Raw genomic sequence first — 27,781 nt, 5'->3', positions numbered from 1 at the left:
CAACAGCAGCCCCAGCAGCAGCTACCTGCTTGGGTCTCTCCCCCCGCTGAAGATTCTGAGGAGCCTGCTGGATCAGAAGGGAGGATTCTTCAATTCAGGATGAGAATGGAGGCAGGAGCATGCTGGAACAAGAAGTCTCTGCACAGCGGTCGGTGTGGTAAGTAGGGTGACGAGCAACTGGTTTTCACTTACACTGAACTACCTCTTCCTTTCATAAGCAATACAGGCTGTTAGTAAAGGCTCTTCACTGTGAGATCCGAGCGATTAGTAGGCACACAAGACGTACATTGTAAGTTACAGCCTGGGAGCCCAAAGACCATACAAGGAAGGTGACGACTTAACACAGGGTTGTGACTGGAGCCAGATCATTTGCAGAGGACTACCGGGGGTTAAGGAGCAATCTAGCACTAGCCTCGGCAGAACCGAAGGTTTTTAAGCTGTGCCCTCTGACAAGCTCTGAAGGGGCAAGTCATGGAAGAAGCTTCCATAGCTTGGCAAGCTTCCCACTGCAGTTTGAGGGCTGTTCCAATAACCACTGCAAATAACAGAACATGGAGCTTATGGAATTACTGCCCGGAGCCCTTGCCAAGTTGGTCCTTAGGGACTAAGGTGACTAAAGGGTACAAGATACTTTTCTCTGATGCTTTTCAAGTTTCTGACATACTTTCAGCCAAGGATTTGCTGCCGCTGTGATTTATGTACGCAGTAACCCCCAGGTGCTCTCTTCCAGGTGCTTGCTCAGCCTCCACTTCGATCTGTGCACATTTCCTGGATCCACAACACCTTCTGACAAGAGTGCCACAGGTCTGCCACCCTGCTCCCAGGAACGTGAACTTCAGCTGCTTGAACAGAGACTTTGGCTTCACCTTCCTAAGGCCCAGACCTAAAGAAAGTTCTTTTCATTCCCTGCCACTTCCAACCAAGTGTTTTTGATGACAGAGTAGCACCGCTCTGTAACAAGATAGATCAGGTCAGCAGATAACTCCCCAATTACCTAGCAGCTGAATTAACAACTACTAAGACAGAGGCAAACGCCTGCTCATCATACAGATTCTTCTGAAGTATAGAATGTTCTTTGTGGTGCTGGAGTACAGATGCCAGCTTTGATTCACGGTAACTTCTTTAAATGAACCAATAATGGGTTATGGAAAGCTAGAAGCTAGTTTCTGAAAACAGTTAAGTGCCTGAATTACTTTTTCAAAGCCTGACTAAATTATAAACAAAAGGCCATTTGGTCAGTAAGTGTTGTTAGTATGGTGTTAAGTCAGAGACTTAACAGAGACAAGTTCTCCCCTTAAGACAGGGTTTGGTGCATTTCAATTAACATCTGAATGATTCACGCTTAATCACAGATAAATGGAGGGCAAGGGGGCCAAGCAGCTAGCTGGAAGACATATTAGTAGGCACTCTTAGCACTAACTTGAAAATTCAGCTGAGGAAATATCTTAAGTTGGAGCATAATGAAATTGGCAAGTAGAGAACCTAGGGCTCACAGAGACTGAAGGGATGCTAGAAGCCTGGCCAAAAAATAGAGGACTCTCAGGTCAAGTTCAGGGATCCAGACTGGAACAGATGTCTGCAAGAAGTACATCAGAAATGATTGAGGGGGCTAAACTTGCACAGAGGAGAAGCTCAGGCCTGGAGCAGCAGCAGGACCTTGAGACTGGGCCACAAACGCACAGTGAAAGTTGCTGAAAGCACTGGGAACGCCACCGTGTGAAAACTGGCTTTATTCTGACCGTGATGCCGCAAAACCACACTCCATATGCCAAGCCCACAGCTGCTCCTAGCGGTGCTTCCCGGTGCGATTGAAGCGCTTGTACAAGTAGCGGATCCTTTTGTTAAGATTGTGATAGTCGTCTATAAACATCCGATCTCCCACCACCTGCTTCTTGCGGATGCACCTCTGCAGCTCATTACCCCGCCAGCCTCGCAGCCATCTGGGCCCCTGGATGAGGTTCTTCGGGTGGATATGGAAGCCGCCTGAGGACAGGAAAGTGGAAAGGATGAAGCCGGAGCCCCGGGGGGAGGCTGTTCCCAGAGCGGCCCGCCGCAGCCCCCCCCCTCGCCACTGGAAGAGCCACTCGCCTGCAGATGGGTCCAGCCGCCCTCCCCTCCTGCCCCGGGGCCGCAGCGGGGGGGAGGGCGCGCCTATACCTTACCCAGGATCCCCACGTTATCGTAGACCCCGAACAAAGCCCGTTTTTCCGTCCACCGATCCACCTGCTTGGGCTTCGGCGGCTCCTTGATGCGGATGGGCCGGGTGAACCCTGCCAGGGGCGAGGAGATGGGCACGGGGAGACCGGGCCGTACAGGGCCGCAGCGCGCCCCGCCGCTGCCGCTGATCCTGCGCTCGGCGCGGAGCAGGGAGGCGGCCCGGCCCAGCAGGTCTCGCCCGGCAGCCTGCAGCACCGCCGCCATCGCGGTGACCCCGGGGACCGCCTCTTCCGGCCGCTGTGGCTGTCGGGAAGCGGAAGGACGGAAACGAGGCGCTAACGGTCCGAGAGTGAAAAGGGAGCCGGTGATTGGGCAGCGCCCTGGCGCGCGGCAGCGCTGCTGGCCGCTGATAGGCCCAGGCAAGGGGGTGGGGCCAGTGCGGCCGCGCGCGCTATTCGGAGCGGCGGCAGGGCAATGGCGGCGGCAACAGCCCGTGGGGCCGTGCCGGAGGCCGCTTGGGAGTTCCGCCTGCCCCTTAACCCCGCCGACCTGCTGCGGGACAGCGGCCCCGGCTGCTATGTTGTGCAGAGGGTGCTGCCCGCTAGCGAGCTGCCGCCCGCCCTCACAGGTAAGCGCTGCCCCCGGCCCGGCCTGGGCCTACTGGCGGGTCACGGCCGTGACCGCTGCCCCCCACCCCTCTCCGTGTTTCCCCGCAGCTTTCCGGAGCGCCTTCAAGGCGCACGGCGCATTGGCGGTGCTGCAGCACTTCGATTCTCTCTACAGCTTGCTCCGGTGAGTACCGAGCGCGGGGCTGGGGCCGAGGGGAGCGGGTGCAGGGGGGTTGTGGCAAGGCTGGGGCGCCGAGGCACTCGCGCCTCTCCCCGGGGGCGTTTCTTCGCTCCCCTCAACGAACTGTGCTTGCCCTGCAGCTGCTTCCAAGCCGCAGAGACTGCTGTCAAGGAGGATGCCCTGGAGCTGATGATGTGCGGTGGGTATCCACTGTTCCTGGCTGAAGCAGAAGCACTAGAGAAGTCCCTCCCCTTTGGCAGCTCGGTGATGATATAAAGGCTAATGTGACTTGACCAGCTGGGTTGCACTTTCAGCCCATTCCAGTAATATGGGCCTGTAATCTTGGTGGACAATGCTGAGCTGTGCATGTTTGCTGTAAGGGCAGGCCGACAGAAAATCCCCTTCCCTGTGTCCCTGGAAAATACATCCTTGGGATGCATCAGCTCTGAGGGAGTATTTCTGTGAGCTGACATGGGGCTGTGGGGATAGGATGGGGCAGCGCATCCAAGGTTTGGGTTGCAGGGGGCAGCCCTTATTACAGCTGGTAAGATGTGAGCACGTCTTTGGTAATCTGATGGCTGCTTTAAGCCCTCGAAAGAGGGGATGGCTGAGGGGCCTTGAAAGGAGTTCTCATGACTTTCCACCTCTTTTCAGTGGTGTCCCATCATTCCAATGAACTTCCTGCCATCATGCATGATTCTGGGCTGAGCCGTGCGGACTGTGCTGCTCACCTCAATGCTCTAAAGATGAACTGCTATTTGCTGACTGGCCTGGTGGATGCCTTTGAAACGGAAACTTGCAGGAATGCTTTGTTGGAGGTGAATCCTAGTGGGAAGGTAGGTGAGGGGACTGTGAGAAACCACGTTGATAAAAGCAGAAAACATGAAAGCTTGCTATACTCTGTGGTATCTCTCATGTTATAGCTGGGTTTATTTAAACATGATGCCAGCAAGATCAGTGTGTTATGTGGAGTACTGGTTATTTCTGTGAAACTGTATATGGTAAATGGCCAAAGGGACAATATGTATCTAAACATCAGCAGATACTTGGGTACCCAGGCCTCTCTGGTTCACTCTTCAGTGTCTGGCTAGTACTTTGTGTGCCAGTATTTTCTCACGAGTCCCTTTCTGTGGTCAGAGGTAACGGCAACCGTCATTTGATGCAGATGCGTGAACTTCTCATACATCTTGCAATGGGTCTCTTAGTGCTGTAGAACATGACAGTCATCTGCTTTTTTGAGGGAAACTGGGTGGTGATGGTGTTTTTTCTGCTGTCAAGCTGCTGGTGTATCGTGTTGTGTAATCTGCTTTCTAGAACAAGAAGAACCGTACCAAGACCTCTGGATCCTTCTGGGAAGAGGAGAGGGAGCCGGTTTTACATCTGCTCACACAGCTGCTGCAGCTGGATCTCCGTCAGCTTTGGGGTGGTTCAGCAGTGGATGAAGAATTTGTCAGGTATGGGGTGAAGTGGATGTAGAGGTGGGATGAGTGACTGGTTTTCTGGAGGGGAGGGTTAAATGTTAAATCTGCCAATGATGTGGTATTACAGCCCTCTGCAGAGTGCAGATTGCTGGGTAACTGAGGAAACCATCTTGAGGCAAAAGCGATGTGTTTAAGAACCACTTACTTTTCTCGTGTAGGCCTCTCAAATTCAGGTGGTGTTTGCTCAGATTTTTTAAGGATACTGGAGAATCTCTCTGGTTTGAAAGAAATGTTTGGCTGCTGTAGTGTGCTAGAATGATGTTGGTGCAAGTTGTGATAGTGAGGTTCACTCTCTTCTGTGGCTTTAGCTTGATGACAGGAAGCTGTTACCACATCCTGGAGAATCCAAGCATCGGTCTTCAGAAGTACCGGGCCACACGGGAGGCTGTGACACATCTGCTTGCTGCAGTCCTGACTCACTATGATCACATGTTCAGTGAGTTCCTGCTCCTTTGCCTTCTTCCTGAAGCCATTCTCAGTTACTGTCCCTGATCTCTTTCTTCTCACATGTGAAAGGTGCTATTGTGAAGATCACGCAGATGCTGCAGCACTTTGAACATGTAGCCCCAGTGTTTGCACAGGCCGTGAGCCTCTGGGCCACAGAGTATGGTCTGAAAAGCCTGGTGGGTGAATTGCTAAGGTGAGAAAAATACCCTGAGGCTTGTCCTTCCCTCCCTGGCTACTTGGGGCACCCTATTCCTTGTTTCATCTTTCTATGCAGGGAAATCGGACAGAAATTTCCACAGGATCTGGCTCATGATACTTCAGGAGTCAAGGGTTATGCTACCTTTATAACTGAACTGGCTGAACAGATTCCAGCTCTGGTGCTGGCCAACATGAGTGTTCTCCTGCATCTCTTGAATGGAGAGGTACGTTACTGCAATATTGTCTGTCTGGAGAAGTCAGGGGGTGGAGGTGCTGTTAACCAGCTTTTTCTGCCTGAAAAACCCAACCCTCTTTCACAGACATCAAGTAGCCAAAACCTGCTGTTTGGAATAGGTTCTGCCCTTACCTAAAAGATGCAAAGGAAATGGAAACCATGACATCTACTGTCTGGTTGTCACTCTCAGATATCAGAGACTGCTTACTGGTCTAAGATCCCAGCTGTTGTCCGTTGTTCTTCAGTACTTAATGAGTTTGTCATTGTGTTACCTTTTCTTAAGCTGCCCTTTAAAGCTTTAAGTGTTTCTTGTATCAGTTCTTGGCTTCTGTGGACTTAGTTGGATAGCAGGGTTGAATTACTCTGTCTTCCAGGCACAATCATGTTCACCCAAGGTTAATACAAAGTCCATAATGGAGAAATTCACTTAAGGCTGAGAGCCTGGGACTTGGAAGGCCCAAACTTTGGGCTGTCCTTCCTCTGGGCATATCAAATTGTGTCTTTTTGTCTGTTCCTGGTTCAACAGCTTTTCTTTTTGCAGAGTTATATGATGCGAAATGCCATTCTGGCGGCTATGGCAGAAGTGCTGGTGCGGGTGCTGAATGGTGACCAGCTGGAGGAAGCTGCCCGTGGTACTCGGGACAAGTTTCTGAGTATGCTGCAGTCCCATATCTGTGACATCCATGGCTTTGTGCGCAGCCGCGTGCTGCAGCTTTTCGCTCGAATCGTTCAGTGCAGGGTAAGTGTGCTAGGGAATTGGCTTCACATCACTCATCCCTTCCCCTGTTGTTTTCTAAAGGTATTTTTGTTATCCTGGTCTTTGTTTGCAGAGACTGAAGTTTAACAGAGAAAGGCATTGTCTCTGTGTGCTGGGGTGTCTGTAGTTCCTTTTTGCCAAGAGACCAAAGACCCTAGGGACAAGGGAACTGGGGAACAGAAATTAAATGCTGGTTTTTGTTACTGGAATAGAACAGAAGGAAGAACACAGTATGCAAGTTCTTTTTGGACATTGATATGGGAAAACATCACCCTTGGTAGATATACTAAGACTCAACAGGACCCTGGATAACCCAAGTCTTTGCTTACAACAGGGCTTGGATCAGAAGATAATCAGAGGTCCCTTCAGACCCAGACTACTTTTCTATAAGTCTAGAATCTCTGCCTTTTAGTACATTAATACATCTGCAGTAAAATAACTTTTTCTGGGCCTCTAGGCCTTCTCAATAACTTTGTCTATGCTCTCACTGTGTGATAGGTCCTGCCTTTGACTCAGTTTCAGTCTGTGGTATCAGTGGCTGTTGGGCGTCTCAAAGACAAATCTGTGATGGTAGTTAAAAATGCAATCCAGCTCCTGGCTGCATTTCTGTCCAACAATCCCTTCTCCTGCAAGGTAATTCCCACCAGTATGATGAGTATGCTAGATATCTGTTTGCAGGCTGAATATCTGCAGTGTGCTATAGCCTTCCTGTGTCTTGTGGGAGGGACAAAATAGCCTTTGACTCTGCACGTGGGAGCTTTCTGGTTTTCCCAGGTTCAGATCTTGCTTCCTCTGGCTCTTCCCTCACTTGGTGTAATGGTGAAGATGTGCTGAAGGCCAGGAGGGATGCCTTTGATTGTGGAAAAACCTGCAGTGGTTTGATTTGAATCCACTGTGGGGTTTCTTTCCTTTTGATCAGAATTAGTCTCTTAGAACATTCTGCACAGAGCTGTAGCTCTTTGTGTTTAGCTGCACCTGCTCCTGAGCCTCAGACTGATGATTTACAGGAGTTCCCATTCTAGGGTGACGTCCAGAGTCTGCTATTCCAGTTTCCAAAAACAGGGTTATCTGAGGGGATTGACAACTTCAAGCGGGCAGTGGATGAGAAAGAGTTCTAGCATTTCAGAAAAAGGAGGGTGAGTAACATACTTCTCTTTCTGGCATCTTCAGCTAAGCTGTACCGACTTGACTGAGGCACTGAAGAAAGAGGTGCAGAAGCTGCAAGAAATGAGGGACCGTGATAGATCCACAGCAGGTAGTTTCCCTTCTTCTTCTTTCCCCTTCCCAAGACATACCAGGGTTTATTTTTCCTCATCTTAAATTTGCTCCCAGGTTCTGGTGACTTTTGTCTCAGATCTTGACTCGCATGAGATGGTGAGGCCGGATAACTGGGATTAATCTCACAGCAGATTTTCAGATTTTCATACAGTAGTATTATAAAAGGACCATGTCAGTGTCCGTATCTAGATCAACAGTCCATTTAGCTAAATATCCTATTTTCAGCATAAGAACTGAACACCCTCTCAGGCTTCCATTTTCAGCTTTCAGTTTTCCATTCAAGTACTGCTTAAGCCATAATTTTGGTTGGGCAGATGTTAATTTTAAATTGATTAGCCTTGGACCTGGTGCTGTCTACAAAATAATAAATATCCAATGATGGTTCTCTCTTACCTTTCATTTTTTTACCCTCAGTGATTGGTTTATTGCTGGGGGGGGGCGGTATGCCAAAGAGTTATGGTTTATTCTTACTTCAGTCTGGGTGGGATCAATGAGAATAGTGTCTTCCAGGGCTGGCGGGGGAGAAGAAAAGTGGAATTCCTAACTTTCAGATGAGTTTCTCTTCCCATTTAGGGTGTCATTTGAGTCTCTGTATTCTTCATTCCCTCTTTTGTGTTGGGTTTTTGGTTTTTTTATAACAGCTCCAGTGATCACCTCTGAGGAAGAGTGGGAAGCAATGCTGCCAGAAGTTAGGGCTGCCACACAGCAGCTCTTTCAACCACTGCAGGAAGGGGAAGAGGAGGTGCTGGAAGTTGGGGAAACAGTGGAGAGTACATCAGAGCAAATCACTGGGCTGCTGAGGAAGCTGAATTACAAGTAAGAAGGCTCTGTAGTTTGACAGTGTTCATCCCACAGGCTGTGTTTGTCCCTTGTTCTCTGTTAAAGAAAGGTTTGAGCTCCAGGGTAGAGGGATGATTTCCAGTAACATTACTCTGTAGGAAGAGATTGGCGTGGGCACTCGGCACAAGATGCTGACAGGAGCTGCTTCCCCAGTTGTTCAGGGCAAAGTTGGATGGTTTCCCTTGCGTTCTGCCCTGACGGGTTGCTGATGTTCTTCTCATGGGCGGTGTTGTTGTCCAGGAGTGCAGCCCGCCTTACGCGGAAGGCCCTGTGTCACTTCCAGGGGAAGGAGCCCTTCAGCGGCCCTGCAGAGGAAAGTGAGGAGGCAACAATCCTGAGTGTTCTGAAGAGACTTTACACAGGTAACTGCTTCGGATCAATCTGTCTCTTCCCTAAGTCCAAGCTGATGCCATAGTTAGGCCAAAAGGCTCTGGAATGCCCTGGCCCTCCTTCTGACCTGTGGGGCTCAGTCTGTGTGTACTTGACAGCTCATAGAGCTGTGCATCTCCGGATCATCTACTCATCCAGTGGCCTGGCATTTTTACTGGATTGGATTAGTCCTGTTATTTCATTTCTGGTCAAAAAAGTTCTGTGTTCCCAGTAGAAGTGCATTTCTGATGCTTTAATTCACATAGTATCTGCTGAGAGGAGTGTAGTGTTATCCACACACCCGCTTCTGTCCTGCCTGAATTTGTCAGGAGTTCTGCTTCCTGAACAGGTGGTGGCACATAATGCTTACCCTCTGCAGCTTTGACCAAGTATCAGGTTCAAGCAACCTCTTGCTTATCTCGAAGCCTCTAGGCATATTTTTAGGACTTCACATTCTTTGTCTTTGCTGTTCGTTTCAGGATAAGGTTTCCTAGCCAATCTCCTTGAGCTGATTTCTATCAAAACTGTACCATCTAAAAATATTTATAGCCTTGTCAATTCTCCACACTTCTGCAAACTTTGCTAGGGAGTAGCAGCGTTTGCCTTCTCCCTACTCTGCCCTGATTCCCTTTCAGGGCCTCATCCATCTTTGGGGGGATGCCAAGTTCAGATTAACCCCTTCAGCATTTTAGTGGAGTTTACCCCAGCTGGACCATGCCTTTCTCCACCCCTGTATTAAGTTGGCATTTCTATGGTGCATCACACTGTAGTACTGGAACTTGCTCTACAGCATGCTGAGATTTTGTCTTTGTAGCCAAGTCTGATGGCAGAATTTGGATTTTTGTCTCCTGGCTCTTGGAAGGGGTCACTATGGAGTGGAGGGAGAAGTGTTAAAATGCTCTGAACTGTGCCTGTTTCCCTTATACCTTACATATTGCTCACCAGCGGGTGTTTGTGCTGTGCAGGTTCTTGCCCAGGTGAGAACAGTGAGGATTCTCCACGTGGCAGCAGCTCTCCTCAGGCTGAAGAAGTTGTGCCGGACAAGCAGCCTCAAACAGAGCTGGCCAAACAGGAGATGTTGGTGCAATACCTGCAAGATGCTTACAACTTTTCAGTGAAAATCACAGAAGCCCTGAGCCTGATCAGCAAGATGATGCATGAAAACTGTATCTCAGGTGTGTCAAATAACCATGGGGTCCTTTCTCCCCTGTTCAGCATTTCGAGAGCTTTCCCCTTGCTAGAGGGGAGACACTGCAGTGGTGGAGCTCCAGGGGAAGGGGGCAAGTTTGGAGGAGCTGCTTTTCACTGAGCAGATGTTAGAGGCACTTCCAGGATATCGGAAAAGCAAGCACTGGGGTTGTGTTAGGGCATGGATGGGCTTTTTAGGAATCCATGTCTTAAATATCAAGGTTGAAAATAGTTTTACAAGCCAGGTGACCAAAACTACTTTATTTATGGAAGCTCCCCTGCCGCCCATGGGAGGGGGATGCGTGTTCATCGTCTCAGCTGAGGTTCTCCCAAAGTAAGCACGGCCAGTGAAGCTGTCCTGTTACCTGCTTCGTGTCCTGATGCAGCTTCAGCTGTTATGCTGGCCACAAGAAGGGAACTGAGCAGCCTGTCTTGTCCACCTCACCTTTCCTTAAACTTGATATGCTGTAGCTAAAAGCGATCCTGATCAACAGGTTCTATGGCCTGGTCCTCTTGCGTGCTGTCACGAAAAGTGGTTATGAGTAGGCCTTTGAGTTTAATTCAGCTATTCCTATTTAATATTAGAACTACTGTATTCAGTTAGACTTTTTTGAAGTGCTTATCATAAATCAGCACCTCTGAGGACACAGAGGGGCGCAGCTCTCTCCTCTCCCATTCTCCCTGGTCCATCTGCTTGCCAGACACTTGCATAGCTCTGGGGTACAGACAGGTCTGAGCACTACAGCACCCTAGCTTCATGCACACACTTTGGAGGTTTCACCTGTATTAGGGACTCGTGTGTTAGCTGTGATAAGCATCTGGGCTTTCCCAGCCAGGTTTGGATGTCATTAGCTGTTTGCACACGCAAAAATGAACTTTTGGGTTCAGTGTCTTTACAGGTCATTTGAATTTCAAGGCGGAGTGTGTGCCCCTCACCTGATGCTTAAACACCTGGGGTTTGGTTTATTTTTTTCATGGCTGTGCAGATTTTACTGGCTTTCCACCTCCCTGTTGTCCCGTGCTGTAGTGTAAGGAAGGCACATTGAGTGTCTGAACAGCTGGGACATTTTGAGACATTGTCTCCAGTTGGAGATGGTGTGCTGCTGGGTGAGGGGGTGGTAGTAAGGGATGTGCTCAGATTTAGATTTCTTTTTTAATTAAAGATTTAAGATTCGAAGATTTAATTTTATTTTTTATGTTGAAAATATGTATCTTCTGGTGTGACTAGAGACAGGAGAAGCATACCAGCTTCTCTGATAGGGGGTCTTTATTCAGATCTATAAGTTGAAGGCTTATTCTCGTGTAAGCTCCCACTAAACCAGGGGTCAGACTCTATGAACTGTTCATTGTACAGTCCCTCCGATCATTACAGTGGCTCTCTTGTGAATGCTCTCCAAATTAATGTTTTTTCTTGTCTTATGAGCAGAAGACAAGTATATTTCAGGAGTACTCAAGCTGGAATCAAAAGCATTGTTCATTACCCCATTTACACATCAAGTAACTTGATTTCTCTGGTTACAGCATTGCACTGGGACTTAGGTTCAGCTGCTCATCTGCTGTGACTATGAGATTTTTTTCTTCCTGTCTCCCAGAAGAGAATTTTATTCTTTCTCAAACGTGGTGTCTGTGCTCTTCTAAATGTGTCAGATTAGATTTGGTTGTAATACTGTTAACCTGTACCTGTTTCCTCCGGGACATCTACATCTTTTTACTAGTAGCCCTGTTCTGACTTGAGCCCTCTGCAGACAGTAGCATTGATCTTAGATGCTTGTAGGGCTTGCTGTGAGAGCAGTATGCCTATGAATTTGTTTTAATGGCTTCTCTGGTAGGCTATAGGAACGAGCCACACTAATGCAACTGTTCTTTTCTCTGCAGTTGTGCAGGAATCCATTGAGTTCCTTGTGACAGCCTCACAGTTTGGTGTGCCCCAGGCAGTGCTTGGAGTCCGCAGGATGCTCCCCCTCATATGGTCAAAAGAGCCTGGTATTAAGGAGGCCGTGCTGGATGCCTACAGACGGCTCTATCTGAGCCCCAGCGGCAAGTCAGAGAGGTATGGCCCTTCCTAATCAGAAGAGGGTTTTTTCTCCACCCACCTCGATTCTTCTTTTGGGGAGCCGTTGGGAATGGGTTATGGGCAGGAAGAGAAATCAAAGTTGCCACCCTTCATGCTGAGCTGAAATGTAAGGTTATGTAGCTGAGTATCCCAGTCTTCCTGTGGCACCTACCACTGAGCTTCCACTCTTGGTTTGTTGTAGTGTCCATGTGTAGGAAATTCATGCAGCAAAACTCTATCTGAGGCCTTACAGAAGGAGAAGCTGAGAATTATTTTAAATTGAACTGTTATCAGGCACTGACACCTAACCATCTCATAAATTCACTCATACAAAGCACTGCACCAAGATATGTGTGCCCAAATGATCTGGGTAGGGTCTCTACAGAGAACAAGGGGTGTCTGTCTTCTCAGCAGGGTTCTTGGTTGGCAACAATTAAGTGAATAGTTTAGATGGCTATTTCAGCCCCTTTGGGAGTCAGCTGTTGTTATGGAGTCATCCCATGTCCAAGAGTCTTGCTCACTTCACCTTCTGCGGGCAAAGTTGTTGCTCAGTGTTCCCCTGGTTTGGGTTTCTTATGGCTGTCATCACTCCTCCTGTTGGGATAATGAGAGGAATGGCATACAGTATGGGCTGAAGCTGGAGCTGTCTGGCTGACGCCAGGGCTCAGATCTTTTGCTGACAGGGTATGCGTGCTGTGGCCTTATCTGAGTGTAGGCGTTCTGCTTCTGGTGTACACAACACATTCTTCAGTGTTTACTGGTTTTCTTTCTGTCAGTTTTGTCCTTGATTTTTTTTCAACATACACTGTTTCTTTATCCCTCACACTATACAACGTTAGTAGTTATTATTGTCATCTGGGTGCTTTCACACACATTTCAATTTGTATTTCATTAAGACTGATGTTAAACCTCTTTGTAACAAATCTCTACATGTGGCAGGTGAGAGGATGTTAATGGGGTCTTTGCTGATCCTTATTCAGGATTTGGGGTTGGGAGCTGAGTACTGCTTGAATGCTTTTTTCTTCCACGCTAGAGAGGAGCTGTGTGTCCTCTTTGTTAGCTCTTCTTTCTTAGCGCCTGTTGGGTACACATGCACTAAGTAAGTGTGATCCCTGGTGAGATGCACCATACTTCACCCTCATATGTACCATCAGGGCAACACAAAGTATCCACTGCTGCTTATTTCTTCTTGATAGTATTGCCTGGAGATGACTCTCCTACAGTTTGAGATCTGGCCTTATTTGTTCACAGAGAGTTTCAGTTTCTTGTGTTCTAGGGAAAACAGTAATTTGACTTGTAGTTGAGAGCAAACTGGGAAGTGGCTGGTGGGTGCCTCTTGTTGAGTCTTTGAGCACAGCTAGGAGCAGCAGTGCACAAGGCAGTGGACTTCTGAGCCCGTGGCGTGCTCATTGGAACTTAAGCTGGGTGACCTGGAGGACTCTAGCTTGTGGAGGGGGAAGTCTCCAGGGATCAGCTCTATTATCTAACAGATGTCCTCGGCTCTCTGAATAGCAGAATAGAAACAGAATAAAAAACCTTTTTCTTTACCTTTACCTTTTTAAATTATTATTTCATTTCATTTTATTTTATTTTATTTTATTTTTCCCCCTTCAAAGGGCCAGAGCTCAGAGCCTGGTGCATTCTTTATCTCTCATCATGGTGGATGCATCACTAGGAACGATACAGTGCTTAGAAGAAATAGTGAGTACTTGCCTGGGTTTGGATTATGTTTGTGATCTTAATGTCTGTTACGTTAAAATGGTAGGCATTGCAGTTGATGTCTTTGTTGGTTTGAAGTCCATCTTCCTCTGCCTCTCCCTACTTGTTTTATTGCGTTTCTTTTCCAGATTTCAGAGTTTGTGCAGAAAGATGAAATAAAGCCTGCTGTGATCCAGCTGCTTTGGGAACGATTCACAGAAAAATCTCAGTGCTCGCCACTAGAACAACGTGCTGCTGTGATCCTGCTGGGGATGATGGCACGGTGAGCCGTGGGCCTGTGGTGTGGGAGGATTATGTGAGTGGGAGGATGTACAGGGAGTCAATTTTTATCGAAGAACTGCAGGTGCTGCATCAGGTGACCCTTTTGTTCTGCAGCTTCAAAAACAGTAGCCCTGTCATGGGGTAACGAGGCCTGGAATTAAACATAGTTGTGCTGGGTCCCACCAGCACAGTCTCTGAATGAGTATGACAACATCACTTTCTCTGTATTCTGAATGTCCGCCCCTTCTCAGAGCTCGCCGTGCCACAGCTCTGCAGCTTTGTGTTTGGATAAGAGCAGCAATAAGCTGCTGAGTAGAGATGTCTGGAGCCTTTAGCACGAGGGAGGGAAATGAGTCCGCTTCCCTTTCTGGAGGCAAAAAGAGTGTAATTGCACTGTAAGGTTTTAATTTCTTCAGTCACCCTTTGGTATTTAGCTTACCTGCTGATTTCTTCTTGCTCTTCCTACTTCAGTTCTTAATCAGTCAAAACTAGGCCTGCATAATGATAATCCCAAAGTTCTTGGCTCTAGAGCTGGGAGCTGTTCCTGGGGCTCACAGCCAATTCTGCAATTTGACAATTAGATATTCCTTCCAAGGTATTTCTACCACCCCGTTCCATGTGCTTGTGGCAGAATTGTAGACATCTCAAAATTCATGTCCTTCCCTAAAATCCTGGGATTGAATTCTTTAGGCTTCTGAGATATCCCGTGAGACCCTATGTTGAGTCCATGGCGGGGGGATGAAATAACAGTATTGCTGCCTTCACAAATCTGCTAAGGGAGGTGATTTTGCTTTTATCCTGAAGGTGCCCCGTTATAAACTTTTTAGATCCTCCTTTTAAATACATTCAATTCTGTTCTTCACTTCTTCACCCAGTTAATTTTATATTCCTCAGATCAAGCCTGGTCTGAGGAATATGCAATTCTACCTTTCATAGGTAGAAAGAAGAGCGGGGATGTGGGCATGGGCTTTGGAGTTGGGGTGTTTTTGTGTTGTTTTGTTTTGCACAGTAGGGGAGGAAGTGGCACATGTCACCGGTCCTGAGCTGCTGGACTCTTTTCTGTTTTGCAACATTTTTCTTTGTCTTGCCCTTTTAAGCTCTTCTTCTTTCTGATAAGAAAAAGGAATCAAGAATCTTATTTCTTTGTAAAGAGACAGTGTGTCCAGTGTTCACTTTGGAGAACTTAATCTCATAGTGGAGTGAGGATTTTACAGGCTTCTGTGGAATATTGCTTGATTTGGGGTTTTTTTTCCTTCCCTCCTCTTACTCAAACCACTGCCTTCTGTAAAGCACAAGGAGTATTTCTCTTGGTTATCCATACTTCTGTAAACTTTCAGCACCAACTCACGTAACACCCCCATCGCTTCCATTCCATAGAGGGAAGCCAGAGATCGTAGGTAGCAACCTGGACGTCTTGGTGACAGTAGGGCTGTCTGAGAAGGTATGTGAAGACTATCGCCTTGCTCAAGAAGTATGCAACGCCATCTCCAAACTTGCCAGTAACCGTAAGGTAAAACTCTTCAGTTTCTTCTTGAGCTCGTCCAGAAAGAGAGTTATCCAGAAACAAAGAAGGGGGGTAAATGGTTTGTATTGAGAAGAGAGAGAAGTGATTAAATTTTTACCAACTGTGAAATTAAGTAGGTTGAGACCATTCATCAGCACTGTCTGGAAAGCTTAGCACACATCAGTGAACATGTAATAAAAGAATTTTCATGAGGCAACAGGCTGAATTCAATTAGTAAAGAGTTCATTGCACAAAAAAATCTGTTTTCCTTTCAATTTTCCTCCTCAGACTCCCAGTTCTAAACTGATTTGTGTTTCCTCAACCATGAAGCCCTTTCCTCTACTGATGTTTTCTGGTGTTGTGATTCTTTTGCTCTTCCCTATTAACTGATATTTGGGAGTTGTCAGCTGTACAGCTGAATATAAAACATGAAGTGTTTTCAAACCTGTCCCTCTTGTACTTAAAACAACATGATGGTCCACAGCATCTTTGTCTGGGGAAAAACTTTATACTTTTTTTTTTTTTTTGTCTTAAATGCACTTGGGGGTAAAAAAACCCCACTATGTTTTTTGACTCAAGCATTTAGGGTTTTAGTTCAGGAGTTCCTGCATAAAAGCAGCCCTCTTTCACACAGCACCATCACTGTGTGTTTGCCCCTTCCACTGAGGATGTTACTGCAGGACCTTCATGAATTAATACACATCACAACATTCTTAATTGTTCTAAAGACAGTTGTAATTCAGTTTTAGCTTGGCTTAACTCTGCAGTAAAGTTTGTCTACACTTCAGACCCTTCTCACATACACTTGAATGACTGTGGTAGCTCTTCCTCCCTATCACCCCACACGCACAGAAATTCAGTACAGAGAGTAGGATTGTAGTGAACTGAGAGATTCTGTTTCCGGCTACTGAAAGCTGGTAAATCCTCAGGTAGCGGCTTGTTTTGGTCAAGTGTATCTTGATCAGGCAGATACAGATGTGCTGGGATATCTCAGGCATTGTCATACTTGGTTTAGTAGTTCTCTGGGTTATCTTACTCCCAACCTAAAATGTGGTGGGACTGATACAGAGTCAGCCTAAGTGTGAGGTGATGTTGGGTCCAGAGCTATCCTCTGTCATTTCTGATGATGGTTCGCTTTTAAACAAAACCTGGAGTACCCCTAGGCAAGGGCATCTGATTAACGTACCGTTGGTAACCCTGAAGACGCTCTAAACATTTCCTTCTTTGCTCATGTGGAGAATGAGTAAATAATATCAGCTTTTAAAAGAGTCATTTTGAGATTTCAAGAGTTATTTTGATTTAAGGTGAAATAGTGGAACTGCCTGGGTTGGCCTGGGATTATCATTTGGCCAAGCATTAAATCCACCCAGTGTTTGCCACCATGCCTTCAAAAGTGACAGTAATGTCCCTTCTGTGTGTTCAGTTGCAGAGCATACGGGCTGTCCCTGCCGTGGGCCTTGCATGGCTTCGATTGGCATTGTGCATGTGGCAAGGTCGAGCACCAGGAAGGGCACGGGGGGATCTCTTATGTGGTAGGAGTAACTCATCTGCTCTCTCTGCAGCCAGCGCTGGAGCAGAGCAATGCACCATTTCGACTGCCACAGGACCACATGCTGTTTGCTTCCCTGAGTGAGACTCTGAGTAAAGGTGAGCCTGAGTCAGCAGTAGGTTTGGAGGGGATGAAGCTGGGCTGTGAGGCAGCCTGTGTTGTCACTGTTACATGTGGTACACTGCTCTCTCTTCTCATCAGGCTTCGCCCAGCCAAGTGGTCACTGGATCCCCTTCATGGAGACAGCAGTAACGCTCATATACAAGCTAGCAGAAGGGGCAGGGGATATATGTGCTCACATCTTGCAGATGTGTAGTCAGCAAGCTCTGGAGAAGCTGGAGGAGGCTGATGGGCAGAAAGCTGGTGAGGAAAAAATCCGGTGAAGGAAATCCGTACCCGTGGTTTCTCATGCTGCGATTGGGTGGCCTAGAGTAACTGCAGGAGGAGCTGGGGGACTAGTTGGCGGTGTTGGTGTGGAAGGGTGCCAGTGCATGAAGGAGTCTGTGGAGCATGGAGGTGGGTTATACAGTGAAACTTGACAGTAACCAATGAGAGAAGAGGTCTAGATCACCACTGACCTGTAGTAATTTTTCTCCACTGGATCCAGGGGTTTCTCCCAACAGAGTCTCTGATGGTGCTGGCAGCCTCCCCACATTCATGCTGATGCACCTGCTGTCCCTTGTGGGACAGGTGGCACTGCAGCAGGTACAATATTTGGAAGTGTCAGTGAGCACAGAGCTACGCAGACGACGATGCCTCAGAGAGGAGGAGAAGTCCAAGAAGCATTCTGACAGCAGCATGAAGAAGCAGAGGCCCTTGGTGAGAACTGAGGCGTTTTTTTCCTATGGGCAGCTCTTCTAGTGTCCCAGCTACTGCTATGGCAAACTTCTGGAGAATGCACTCCTGAGGATGCAGGAGGCCTGGGGTAACGTGTGCTTTGGGAATAGAAATGGGCATGATTGACAGGGAGAGCTGAGGCCCTTGAACGATCCCATTCAATAGAACTCTCACATCAGTCTTGGGTTTTGAAGAGGCAAAATAGAGGGAATGAAGGGTGATGTCCTGGCCATGCTTATCTTCCTGCTTCAGGCAAATATTTCCGTCCCCCTCATCACTTCCTTTCTTACCAATGCAATCTTTTGCAATTGCTGCTGGTGGTGAAGAACACCCATTTGTGCCCTGAATTTTGGAAAAGGGCTTCTGGAACCTTGGTCCATAGGGTTTGAAGGTCCTATCCCTTCTCAGGTGGTAATGATGAAAGTTTAATAGTAACCTTCTTAATGGGATATGTATGATAGAAATACCATGTTTGGTTAGGGTTACCTTGCAACATTTTCCAGAGTGTAGTGAGGCTAACTTTCTAGGGTAAGAATAGAGAAAAATGTGCGTCCCTAGGTATCCAGCCTCTGTTAGATGCCTATACTGCTATGTCCAGAGAAATTTGTAGTTAGTTTCCTCATCCACCCTGCTTATCAGTGTCACAACCATTTACCAGACAGGAGGAGGTTACGATGAGATTTTCCAAGAAGCAGCAGTGGGACGCAGAGTTGGTCCTCACGCAACATCCACGTCTCTCTTCTTCCCTTGTGTTGCTTTTGCCTTGCTTTGAGGTTTCCCATAATCTTACTCACAAGACCAGCAATTCAAAGTCTGCTTTGAACTTCGTGCTTTTAGGGTTTGCGTCTCCCTGAAGTTGTGCCAGACTCTGGCATTGATGCCAGGTGTGTCCTAGGTCTGTCTCAACATACTAGCTTCAGGAGCTTCGGCTTTCTCTTTTTGTTGATGTTCTGTGACACATGGCCTGGCAAATCCTGGGGTACGCTGCACAGCTTCATTCAGTTCTCAGGGAAAAGTGGGTTATAGAATTCTCCATCAGTCTATTCTCAACTCTAGTCGTGCTGCTGGTAACCTGCATCCACCTCTCACCTGAGAGAAGAGTACTTTGTGAGGGGAGGGGTTATTGTTGCCTGTCGTCATCTTTACAGTCTTCCCTTCTGCACAGAGCACAGGAAATGAGACCACTATGGAGGAGGAGCTGGGCCTTGTGGGAGCCTCAGCGGATGACACTGAGGCCGAGCTCATCCGCAGTATTTGTGAGACAGAACTTCTAGATGGTGAGTGTGGCTGCCACCGAGGAGCACTGTCTCTGTCTGCCTGTGTGGAAGAACAGGTACAGTGGGTAACAGATCCAGAAAGAGGAAGGCTGTTTCCTTCAGAAGGAAACACTGTGATTTTTTTTGTCTGGTGTCAGTTTCTACACAGGCTGTTTCTTTGCCTTTCTGGAAGTGTTTTTTTCAATGGTGAAAGTGAGTCAACGAATTTCTGTAGTTTTGCAGGAGTTCTGGGATAAACAGAGTAATTGTTCTTAGAGGGATGCACAAACAGCACTCTCATACTTGCTGTCTTTATTCCCACTCTCTAGATAAGCACCTGCTCTCTGCCTTTGTTCCACTGGTGCTCAAAGTCTGCAAAAACCCTGGGCTCTACAGCGATCCGGCGCTCTCGGCTGCTGCAGCCCTGAGTCTTGGCAAAGTCTGCATGATCAGGTAATGGCTGGCTGTTCCGGTGCCTCTTCCCGGCCTTCCTGGTACTAAAGCACAAGCAAACGTTGCAACTCCTTTCCTGTGGAGAGAACAAACACAAAAGAGCGTTCATAGATTTTCTTTTTTTTTTTGGTGTATGTGTCTCTGTTCTCTGAGAGATGGAATTTTGGTATGAATGCCTTCTTTTCTGTACCCTGTCTCATCAGCTCTGAGTTCTGCAGCTCCCACCTGCGCCTGCTGTTAACAATGATGGAGAAGTCCACTCTGCCTGGTGTGAGATCCAACCTCATTATTGCAGCAGGAGATCTGGCCATCCGTTTCCCTAACGTGGTGGAGCCTTGGACATCGCATCTCTGTGCCAGGTAATGCTACAGTCATTGCTGGAAGAACACAGGTGATGAGAGCTCTGGAAGGGTGACACTGGGCCTCCGGAAGGTGAGAATGACCCAGGAAAACAAATCTGAAGGTGTCAATGTAGAGAGACAAGAGACCTGGGCTGTAGAGTAGGCTGTCATGGGTACCAGTAGCTTAGAGATACTCGGCTGCTTTCTGCAGTAACTGTATGGTTCTGCCAGGTTGCGGGACCCCTGCCCAAGCGTGAGGCACACGGCTGGACTGGTGATGACTCACCTCATCCTCGAAGACATGATAAAGGTGAAGGGCCAAGTGAGCGAAATGGCAACTCTGCTTATAGACCCAGAGGAGGCAATCATGGGACTAGCTCACAACTTTTTCAGTGAACTCTCCAACAAGGCAAGTGGATGCTCACGGACCTTAGCTGACAAGAGTGGGGAGGGGCTGGTGGAAGCTGAGTCAATGATACAAGAGCTGAGTCCTGGAGAAGATGTGTTAGTGGTGCAGAGCAGCTGCCTGTCCCTCTGTGTTGCCTAGATGAGGACAGATAAAGGAAATTGTGCAACACAAGTTTTGTTTCAGCTGTGATGTTGCTGAATTTTACCTCATCCATTCGCATCAGAAGGCAGGTTCCAAGCTGGTGCCTCATCCCTTTGCTTTCTTGTGTGTGCCTGGTACAGGGCTGGGAACAGTTCTCTGCAGCTTACCTTGAGGCTTTACAGCAGAGTTCCCTGACCTTAGGGCTCAGGCAGTGCACCATCTCTGAAACCTTTCAAAGTTGTTCTTGGCTGTGTGATGCTGAGACCCCTAAACTGAAGGAATTACAGCCCAGGCAGGTGAGAACAATAGCAGCGGTGCCCCCTGTACACCATCTGTTAAGCATGAGTGCCGCCGCGGGCCCTTCAGAGTCTGAGATTTGCTGCCTGAGCAGCTGCAGTGGTACAGGGGCTTGCGCCACTAAAAGCAGAGCCAGCCGCCTGACTGCACTAATTCCTGTCTCTGCAGCGCCTGTGACAAACCCTGTCAAAGCAGTGGGAAGGGGCGTCTGGACGGGCCTCTTCAGGCCAGGCGGGAGGCAGTTCCTTGAGCTGAACTGCTGTGTGTTTCCTTTATCAGGAAGCTTTTTTGTTGCGTTGTGACGCGGCTGGAAAGCGAAGAAACTTCATCCAGGTCTGCCAAAGAGCAGAGCTGTCGCAAACCAAGGGTTGCAGTTGTTGTTAGCTTGGCAATTGGTTATTTTCCCCCTTAGCTTCAGCCAAGTAGTTCTGGATGGGTTTGGCTGGCTGTGTACAGCTAATTTCAAAAAGCTGATGTTTTTGGTCAGTAGATTTGGGGCGGGGAGAAGGGAGGTAGCTTTAAGTGGGCAGGTTATCTGGCTTGACTTAAGCTGTCCTTTGTAATTCTGTATCTCATGTAGAACCCTGTATTCTGCACAGGATAATGCCATCTATAACCTGCTTCCAGACATCATCAGTCACCTCTCAGATCCTAACTGCGGCATAGAGGAGGAACCCTTCCACACCATTATGAGGTATTCTACGGTTCGAGAAATCTCTTTTGACTAGGACTATGTTTATGCAAAGGGGGTGTGAGATCCAGGGAAGAGAAACCACAGTGACTTACACAACACGCTTTTTCAGTTGTTCTTGATCTGATTTTTTCAGTCTGTATCTGAAATGGAGTCATCCTGAGAGGAATCTGTTCTAAAGCCACCTAGCTGGGGGTGAGGAGAAGCTCCACAGAGTTTCTACTAGCTCGTTCACTCTAGAAAAGGAAAACAGTTGGGTTTATGCATGGAAACATGGATATGCAACATGGGAGAACACAACAGATTTTAAAGACTCTGCTGCCTTTGTCATTTTGGTGGCCTACTGGATTTTTTTGTAAGCAATTTTAGTAAAGTTGTAGTTAAAGTAACAGGTTTGGGTTTGCTGCTTTGGTTTGGGTTTGGGTTTTTTGTTTTGGCCTTTTTTTCCCCATGAAACCTTACTCCATAGTATAGAGACATATTGAAATAGTTCAGTCTGAGGGTATTGGTTGCTCATAGACAGCACAAAAAATGTCTTTAGTGGTAAATTATAGAAATTTTCCTCTTATATCTGAAACTTAAACATATGAGGGTTTTTCTAGTTGCCTGAATCCCTGTGGATTACAGACAGGACTGCTGGACAAAACAAGAGTATTTCTGTTGCTGAAGAGGAGACCAATAAAATCTCCAGTGACCTTTTTTTTTCCAACTACTCTTTCCGTCCACTGGCTATTTTAGCGGTCACGTTATTTCTGGTTTACGGATAGGGAAGCATTGGTAGTGCTGGTGAGACCTTACCTGGAATGCTGCCATAGTTCTGGTCATATAAGTTAAAGAAAGATGAATTGATGCTGGAACAAATGCAAAGAAAGGACTCCTGAGGATATGGTCTCTGTCCCATATCTTAAGAACGAAGCTTGGTGTAGTGGTTGTAGACATACCAAGGACTGAATGAGGATGCGCCTAGAGCAGCTGCATTGAGTCCAGTGCAGCCTGACTGAGCGTAAGTTAACAGAAGTGTTGGTACAAGAAAAAGGGCAGCCAGCAGGACCTTCTTAATACATAGAAGTTACTCAATGATTTCTGCGAGGACATCATGCAGAATGCAGAAGTACTTAACTGTGTTGAAGACTATGTCTCTATTCCTCAAGAAACTAAGAAAAACATGATCAGGTTAGTGGTTAAGTTTTTTTGTTCCCACTTCAGTGCAAAGTAACACTCACTTTTGCATTGATTCAAAATAGAGCAGCGTATCTTCAGCAAATTAGTAAGAGAAGTCACAAGAACGGTTTTGAAGGGGAAAAAAAGTAGTGCGTGCCACCCCACTCCTCTCAAGGCCTGCTTGTCAGACATGGTAGTCTGCCAGGGCAACGTGTGAAGTGAGGAGGTTGTCTGGAGGTGTTGCACGCTCTTAAAACTGGATGGAAGGAGCAGATCAGAAGTCATTGGTGCAGCCTTTTCAGCATCCCTCCGCCTCAGACCCTGCACAGCCATTAGCACTTCTTACTCCAGACCTTCAAAGGTCTTTGCGTGAGCTGGATTTCTTAGTTTCATCCTAGGCAGGTGCTATTACACAAACATGCAGTTTTAATTGTATGTTTTGTCCTAGCAGCTGTCCCCCAACAGGGTCTGTGATTAGTATTTTAAATATGTACATATGCCTGTAGCTTCTCCTGAACTAAGTCTGAGGCACGCAGAGCTCTCTCATCATCTTTGGATGGCCACCCAGCTGATCACTGGATAGGATAGCTGCAGACATCCCATAGTGTAGGCAGAAATGTGGTTTCCTCTCTGGGCTGTAAACTTTGCCTTTTTTTTTTTTTTTTTTTCCTTTGCAGACATCTCTTCTCATACATTTCAAAAGACAAACAGAGAGAGAGCTTGGTGGAGAAACTTTGTCAGCGATTCCGGACTGTCAGGTGGGTTGTAATCCTAATTTTCCTGACAAGCAAGTCTGCTTCTTAGGAACTGTTGGAAGAAACTACCTTGTATATGGTGGTTGTAACAGGTTCTCATCATATACTTCATGTGGCAAAGAGACAAATGCTGACATAACCTGGATTAGGTCCCTCTTTCTCCCCCTCCCCATCTTCCTCCTAAAAATACATGAATAAATATGTATAAGGATTCTTCTCTCATTACACCGTGACTGGCCCCTCTCCCTTCCCTCCTTTCTTAGGAAACAGTTTTGTGACAATGTAGATCTGCAGTACAGCTGAGCAAGGAGACATCCCACGTGTGGGTTTTAGGCACCTTTGTGGTCCTTCTCCACAGGCTCTTCCCTTGCATCTCAGCTAAGAATTCAGATCAGTGTGTCCGGCTGAGGCGTTGGGGTCCTCCAGCACCCCTGTCCAGGGTGATCTCAACCATCTAGCTGGTACTGGCCTCTCCTTGCTCTGTGTGCGTGGGCTGCTCAGTACTAATTCTATGCCTGGGACTCTGCTTTCTTATTCAAGGGCTTGTGCTGCCATAGGCTTAGGCCGTGCTTTGTCTGCGAGATGTGCGTGCCTTGCTCATGGTGCTGGTGACAGAGTATACAGTGCAGGACCCACCCCACCACCCTGGGGTATGGTTTTGCTTCCTAGGTTTCAGTGTGTGTGTGGGGGTTGCTGTTGCTTCTTTCCCCCTGCTCCCCAAGCTGTAACTTCTCTGACGTTTTCTTTTTTTAGTCTCCTTTTCTAGGAAGAAAGGCAGTAGAAATTTACCTGCCTCTCTGTCATGTACTTTCAGTGACACCTTCGTTTTACTTTCCACTGAATTTGGTGCACCCTGCCTTCCTCCGTTCCTGTGATTTTTCTTTCTCCATCGTTGTGTCTTTGCCCCTGAGGTTTAAGCTGTGCCTGCTTATCTTGGCCATTTGTACACAGTGCCTGGGCACGTGGCCTGTTCGGCTGCCTCAGGGAGTTGCATATTCCCCAGAAATATTTGGATTTTGCTTTCTGAGCTGGAGTGGAGAGTAGCCCCTCTCCAAAATTGCCTCCCAGGAACACCGGTGAGCTCTTCACATTTGTAAAAAAAAAATGTGCATGTGTAAGCCATGTCTAGCTTTGAATAAAAACGTCCTAATATTTCTCTGCCACAAAGATGATCAGTTTAATGCATGCTAGTGGTAACGCTAGAGCAAGACTCTCACTCCAGGCTAAAACAGTAGCTTAAAAAAAGACTGTGCAGCCCCCGTCACCTTATTCAGCATTTCTGGAGTTCTAAGCATAGCAACATGGCAGGTGTCGTTCAGACTGTGGATGTGGAACCAGCTGGGTGCTGCAGCCTTGTTCTCCATCTCTCTGTGTTTGGACAGTGCATTTGGAGAGACTGTGCAGGACAGACTTCTGGCCCTCTGCTGTGTGTGTATTAATAAGAGGGGCTTCACCCTGGCTCTTTGTCCTCCCATTCCATCACAGTGGGGTACATTAAGGATGTTAGTCTACTCCCCACTCCCTTTTTTCCCCCAGTGACTTTTGTTTTAAATTCAGTTGAAATGAGGCCCTTCAAGAGGAGTCCTCACCTCAGTGAGTGTATTTCTTCCTCATAGCCAGCAATAACTTCTGACACTTCTTAAGAGAGTGATTGTGTTCTTTAACAGTGAAGCCTTCTTGGTTTTCTGACGTGTCAGATCAGTGTCTTCGATGGCACACAGTGGTGGCTGTGTGCGGTGTGGCACTGCACTCTGACCTGTAACAGAGCAGCCTGGATCTGATACTCCGCAGGGCTGAAGCACCTGCAGGAAATGCTTTATCCTCGCATGCTGTAGTTCAAGGTAGGACGTGCTCATCCGTACATACCCCTTTCCATCAGAGCTAATGGCAACCTTTGTCTTTCCCAGGACTGACCGTCAGTATCGGGATCTATCCTACTGCCTGACTCTGCTTCCCCTCTCGGAACGGGGCCTTCAGAAGCTGCAGGACAACTTTGACTGCTTTGCAGACAAGCTCCAAGACCCAGCTGTCTACAGTTGTTTCCAAACTCTGCTGGCTCGATTCTCCAGAGCAGGCAGCAAACCTGAGATTAAAGTAAGGATGGGGAGGGGGCAAGTGTCCAGGCCAGGAAAACGATCGCTTTTGACATGCAGTGATTGGAAAGCCTTGCAGTTCTCCATTTTAAGCAGGCTACTCCTCACCCCCAACAATTTATCAGAGAACTTGATGGAAGTTCTGCTATGGATGTAATAATTCTCTGTCCCCACCTCTTTTTTTTTTTTTTTTTTTTTTTTTTTTTCTTTTCCCCACTGTGTTCCATCTCCGTCAGGCTCTGGCTGAAGACCTGGAGCAGAAGATGTCTGCCTCCCATAATCGAGGGCTGGATTCAGCAGTGACATGCCAGGAAGGTAGCGCAACTCCAGTGACAGAGGCGACCAAGCAGAAACCCACAAGAAGTATGTTCCTTTTGTGAGACTGCAGCCTTCCCCCTCATCCTGCAGTCCAGCAGAGACACCTAGGGACTTTTCCTCACCCTTACAGATGGAGTGGTTGCTACCTTTCTCTCTTATTTTTTTGATTTTTTGCTGGTTTGTTTTCTTGGCAGGCTCACGCCACCAGCCCCTGAGCACGGCCAACAGTGGTGAAGATTTTGTCACGCCTCACGCCTTCCAAAAACAGAAGTGTGCCCAAAAGCGCCGTCCGTGCAAAAAAGCTGTTATCACCTTCTCCAGTGATGAGGAGAACAACTCTGAGGACGGTAAGCCTTTGTACATTGTGCTCAAAGGCAGAAAGTGGAAAAAGGCTATGTGTTTGGCCCAGTAGGGATGTGCCTTTGGAAGTGGGCAGGTGTGGAACACCGCCTGGGTTGCCTGTAGACTTCTGTGTTCAAGGCAGGTAAGTGCTGGTTATTGACACATTTTATTCCCTTTAGACCTATTGGCAGAATTAAGAGAGGAAGAAACCCCCACCAAAACAACTCCCATCACCAGATCTTCAGCGCGCCAGGCACGCCGAGGCAACCATCTGCCACTGTCTTTTGACTAAAAATATAATTCACTTTATGCCACAGTCGTCTTCTCTTGTCTGAGCTACCCCATAATATGACAGTGCTTTAAATGAGGACAAAAGGGATGTTACACACCAGGCTAAAGCAGTTCCAATCCTGTCTTTTGATATCTCCACAAAGAAAGGCAGTGGCGAGTATAGCTGCTGCTTTGGCTGGTTTTGCCCTGCAAGATGAAAGCAAGCTGCTCTGATTAAAAATAAAAATAAAAAGTCTGGGGAAGAAGGTCTTTCTAAGAAGAGTCAAACTAACCACTGAGTATAAAATGCTCATTCCCTTCCCGTTTTGTGTGTAGTTATAAGTACACCATTCAGCTTCTCTGGACACAGGACCAATACGCTTTTGCTGGGTATAGGCCCGTTCATGTTTGAGCTGTTCCGAAGCTCCTGCCCTGCCAGCCCCTGCGGGGCTTTGGGAAGTTACCGGCATCTTTTCCTTGACTTGGGCCTACATTGTTTTCTGGGGTTTTTTATGCCAATACCTGAATGGACATAAACATGATTGATGCTTATACAAACAAGTAGATGAGGGAATGATGGGGTGACAGGTATATTTACTGGGCTGGGACACGTGGACCAAACACCACGCTCGAGTCCTGTGGCTCAATGGAAAGATCTGCCGCTTTGCCACCACTGGTGTAACAGCCAGATACCAGCGTAGACACCGTCCCCAGCTCCAGAGCGCCCCAGTAAGAACGGGACAATCCTGTGAAATACAAAGATCAGAAAGCTACAGTAATATTGCCCCTCTCCTGTCCTCCCTAATAAAATATTCAGTGAAGGCTACAGGAGACCGAGGCAGTAGCTATGGCATTCACAGCAGATGTGACACGGGCATGCGTACTGCCTGGGACTACCGCACGTGCAGTGTTGCTCACAAATGGCAATGAAAGAAAAGGACAGCGGGTACGGATCACTACCCGGGCTCGAGGCTTTACAAGTCCGCGCGTATATATGAGACAGTGTGTTGATGATAGTGTGGTGAGGGAGATATGACCAGGTGGCTGGAAGAAGCAAGGTGGCCATAAAACTGCTGAGCGCTGGCCTCCCTTCAGGCCACTCTCCCACCTCCTCACTGGCCTCTCCCGGCACCGGAGGAACTGGCAATCCTGTGTCCTGGGTGAAGGAAGTCCTGCAGAAAGGTGAAACAAAAACTCGGAGGGTTTAAACAGCTACACAGAGGCTGCTGCCCTTCTCTCTCGCACAAGCAGCTATTTCACTGGCCGCCACAATGCCCGGGGGTAATCCTGCTCCCTTGCTTCCAGGAGTGGGGCTCCTCAGTGCCCAGATTAGTGATGTTTCCATTCCCTGAGGGACTCCTGCCCATGGTGGGCTCCAAACTCCTGCACTAGCAGAATGACATGAATGTCTAAGAGGCTGCAGCAACCATCGGCCCTTCCCAACGCCGTGGGCCAGGGGGTGTTCCCCCAGGGCACTTCACCCCGTTCCCAGTCCACCCACACTCTCCAGTTGTCCTGCTCCTTATAAGCAACTGTCTGTAAAAGACTGATGGTGACTCAGCAGGAGACCACTTTTCTGGTGGTCTTGCAAG

The 27,781-nt window shown here is 47.7% G+C and overlaps 2 protein-coding genes, 1 long non-coding RNA gene and 1 other non-coding gene across 5 annotated transcripts; 3 read left to right on the top strand and 1 right to left on the bottom strand.

The window, feature by feature from the left end:
* The first annotated feature begins 21 nt into the window (after positions 1-21).
* Positions 22-1,309, top strand: LOC129736273 (uncharacterized). Its single transcript, XR_008732625.1, has 2 exons — positions 22-157; positions 731-1,309. It is a non-coding gene; the product is annotated as an uncharacterized LOC129736273 (long non-coding RNA).
* A 403-nt stretch (positions 1,310-1,712) lies between these two features.
* MRPL51 (mitochondrial ribosomal protein L51) lies at positions 1,713-2,459 on the bottom strand. The gene is made up of 2 exons (XM_055712769.1): positions 2,163-2,459; positions 1,713-1,983 (listed from the first exon to the last, which is right to left on the bottom strand). The coding sequence occupies exons 1-2, from the start codon at positions 2,419-2,421 to the stop codon at positions 1,787-1,789; spliced, it is 456 nt and encodes a 151-aa protein (XP_055568744.1). The 5' UTR covers positions 2,422-2,459; the 3' UTR covers positions 1,713-1,786.
* Positions 2,460-2,585: 126 nt separating this feature from the next.
* NCAPD2 (non-SMC condensin I complex subunit D2) lies at positions 2,586-26,235 on the top strand. 2 transcript variants are annotated; one of them, XM_055712765.1, is made up of 31 exons: positions 2,589-2,785; positions 2,874-2,949; positions 3,087-3,145; positions 3,601-3,782; positions 4,261-4,400; positions 4,736-4,863; positions 4,944-5,067; positions 5,149-5,296; positions 5,849-6,046; positions 6,563-6,697; positions 7,235-7,319; positions 7,984-8,158; positions 8,423-8,544; positions 9,517-9,726; positions 11,615-11,789; positions 13,409-13,493; positions 13,640-13,773; positions 15,150-15,282; positions 16,839-16,923; positions 17,027-17,188; positions 17,433-17,644; positions 18,828-18,939; positions 19,248-19,371; positions 19,575-19,730; positions 19,944-20,121; positions 21,159-21,253; positions 23,089-23,169; positions 25,074-25,260; positions 25,496-25,622; positions 25,772-25,924; positions 26,099-26,235. In XM_055712765.1, exons 1-31 carry the CDS (start codon positions 2,632-2,634, stop codon positions 26,209-26,211), a joined length of 4,248 nt encoding a protein of 1,415 aa, XP_055568740.1. In that variant the 5' UTR covers positions 2,589-2,631; the 3' UTR covers positions 26,212-26,235. The 2 variants fall into 2 exon arrangements, with proteins under 2 accessions (XP_055568739.1, XP_055568740.1); XM_055712764.1 differs by lacking the exons at positions 23,089-23,169; positions 25,074-25,260; positions 25,496-25,622; positions 25,772-25,924; positions 26,099-26,235 and having other exon boundaries at positions 2,586-2,785; positions 8,336-8,544; positions 19,944-21,252.
* On the top strand, positions 3,206-3,526 carry LOC114014511 (small nucleolar RNA U85). Its single transcript, XR_003558034.1, has one exon. It is a non-coding gene; the product is annotated as a small nucleolar RNA U85 (small nucleolar RNA).
* Positions 26,236-27,781: the final 1,546 nt, after the last annotated feature.

The sequence above is a fragment of the Falco cherrug genome, chromosome 5 (genome assembly GCF_023634085.1).
Source record: "Falco cherrug isolate bFalChe1 chromosome 5, bFalChe1.pri, whole genome shotgun sequence".
In the NCBI taxonomy this organism is placed as follows: Eukaryota; Metazoa; Chordata; class Aves; order Falconiformes; family Falconidae; genus Falco; species Falco cherrug.
This window is presented reverse-complemented; position numbering and strand designations above follow the sequence as displayed.

Coding starts and splice junctions, on each gene's coding strand:
- MRPL51 (XM_055712769.1), bottom strand. CDS start 2,421: ATGGCGGCGGTGCTGCAGGCTGCCGGGCGAGACCTGCTGGGCCGGGCC. Junction 1,984..2,162: donor CGATAACGTGGGGATCCTGG/GTAAGGTATAGG, acceptor TCCTGTCCTCAG/GCGGCTTCCATATCCACCCG.
- NCAPD2 (XM_055712765.1), top strand. CDS start 2,632: ATGGCGGCGGCAACAGCCCGTGGGGCCGTGCCGGAGGCCGCTTGGGAG. Junction 21,254..23,088: donor CCCTTCCACACCATTATGAG/GTATTCTACGGT, acceptor TTTCCTTTGCAG/ACATCTCTTCTCATACATTT. Junction 25,925..26,098: donor GGAGAACAACTCTGAGGACG/GTAAGCCTTTGT, acceptor TATTCCCTTTAG/ACCTATTGGCAGAATTAAGA.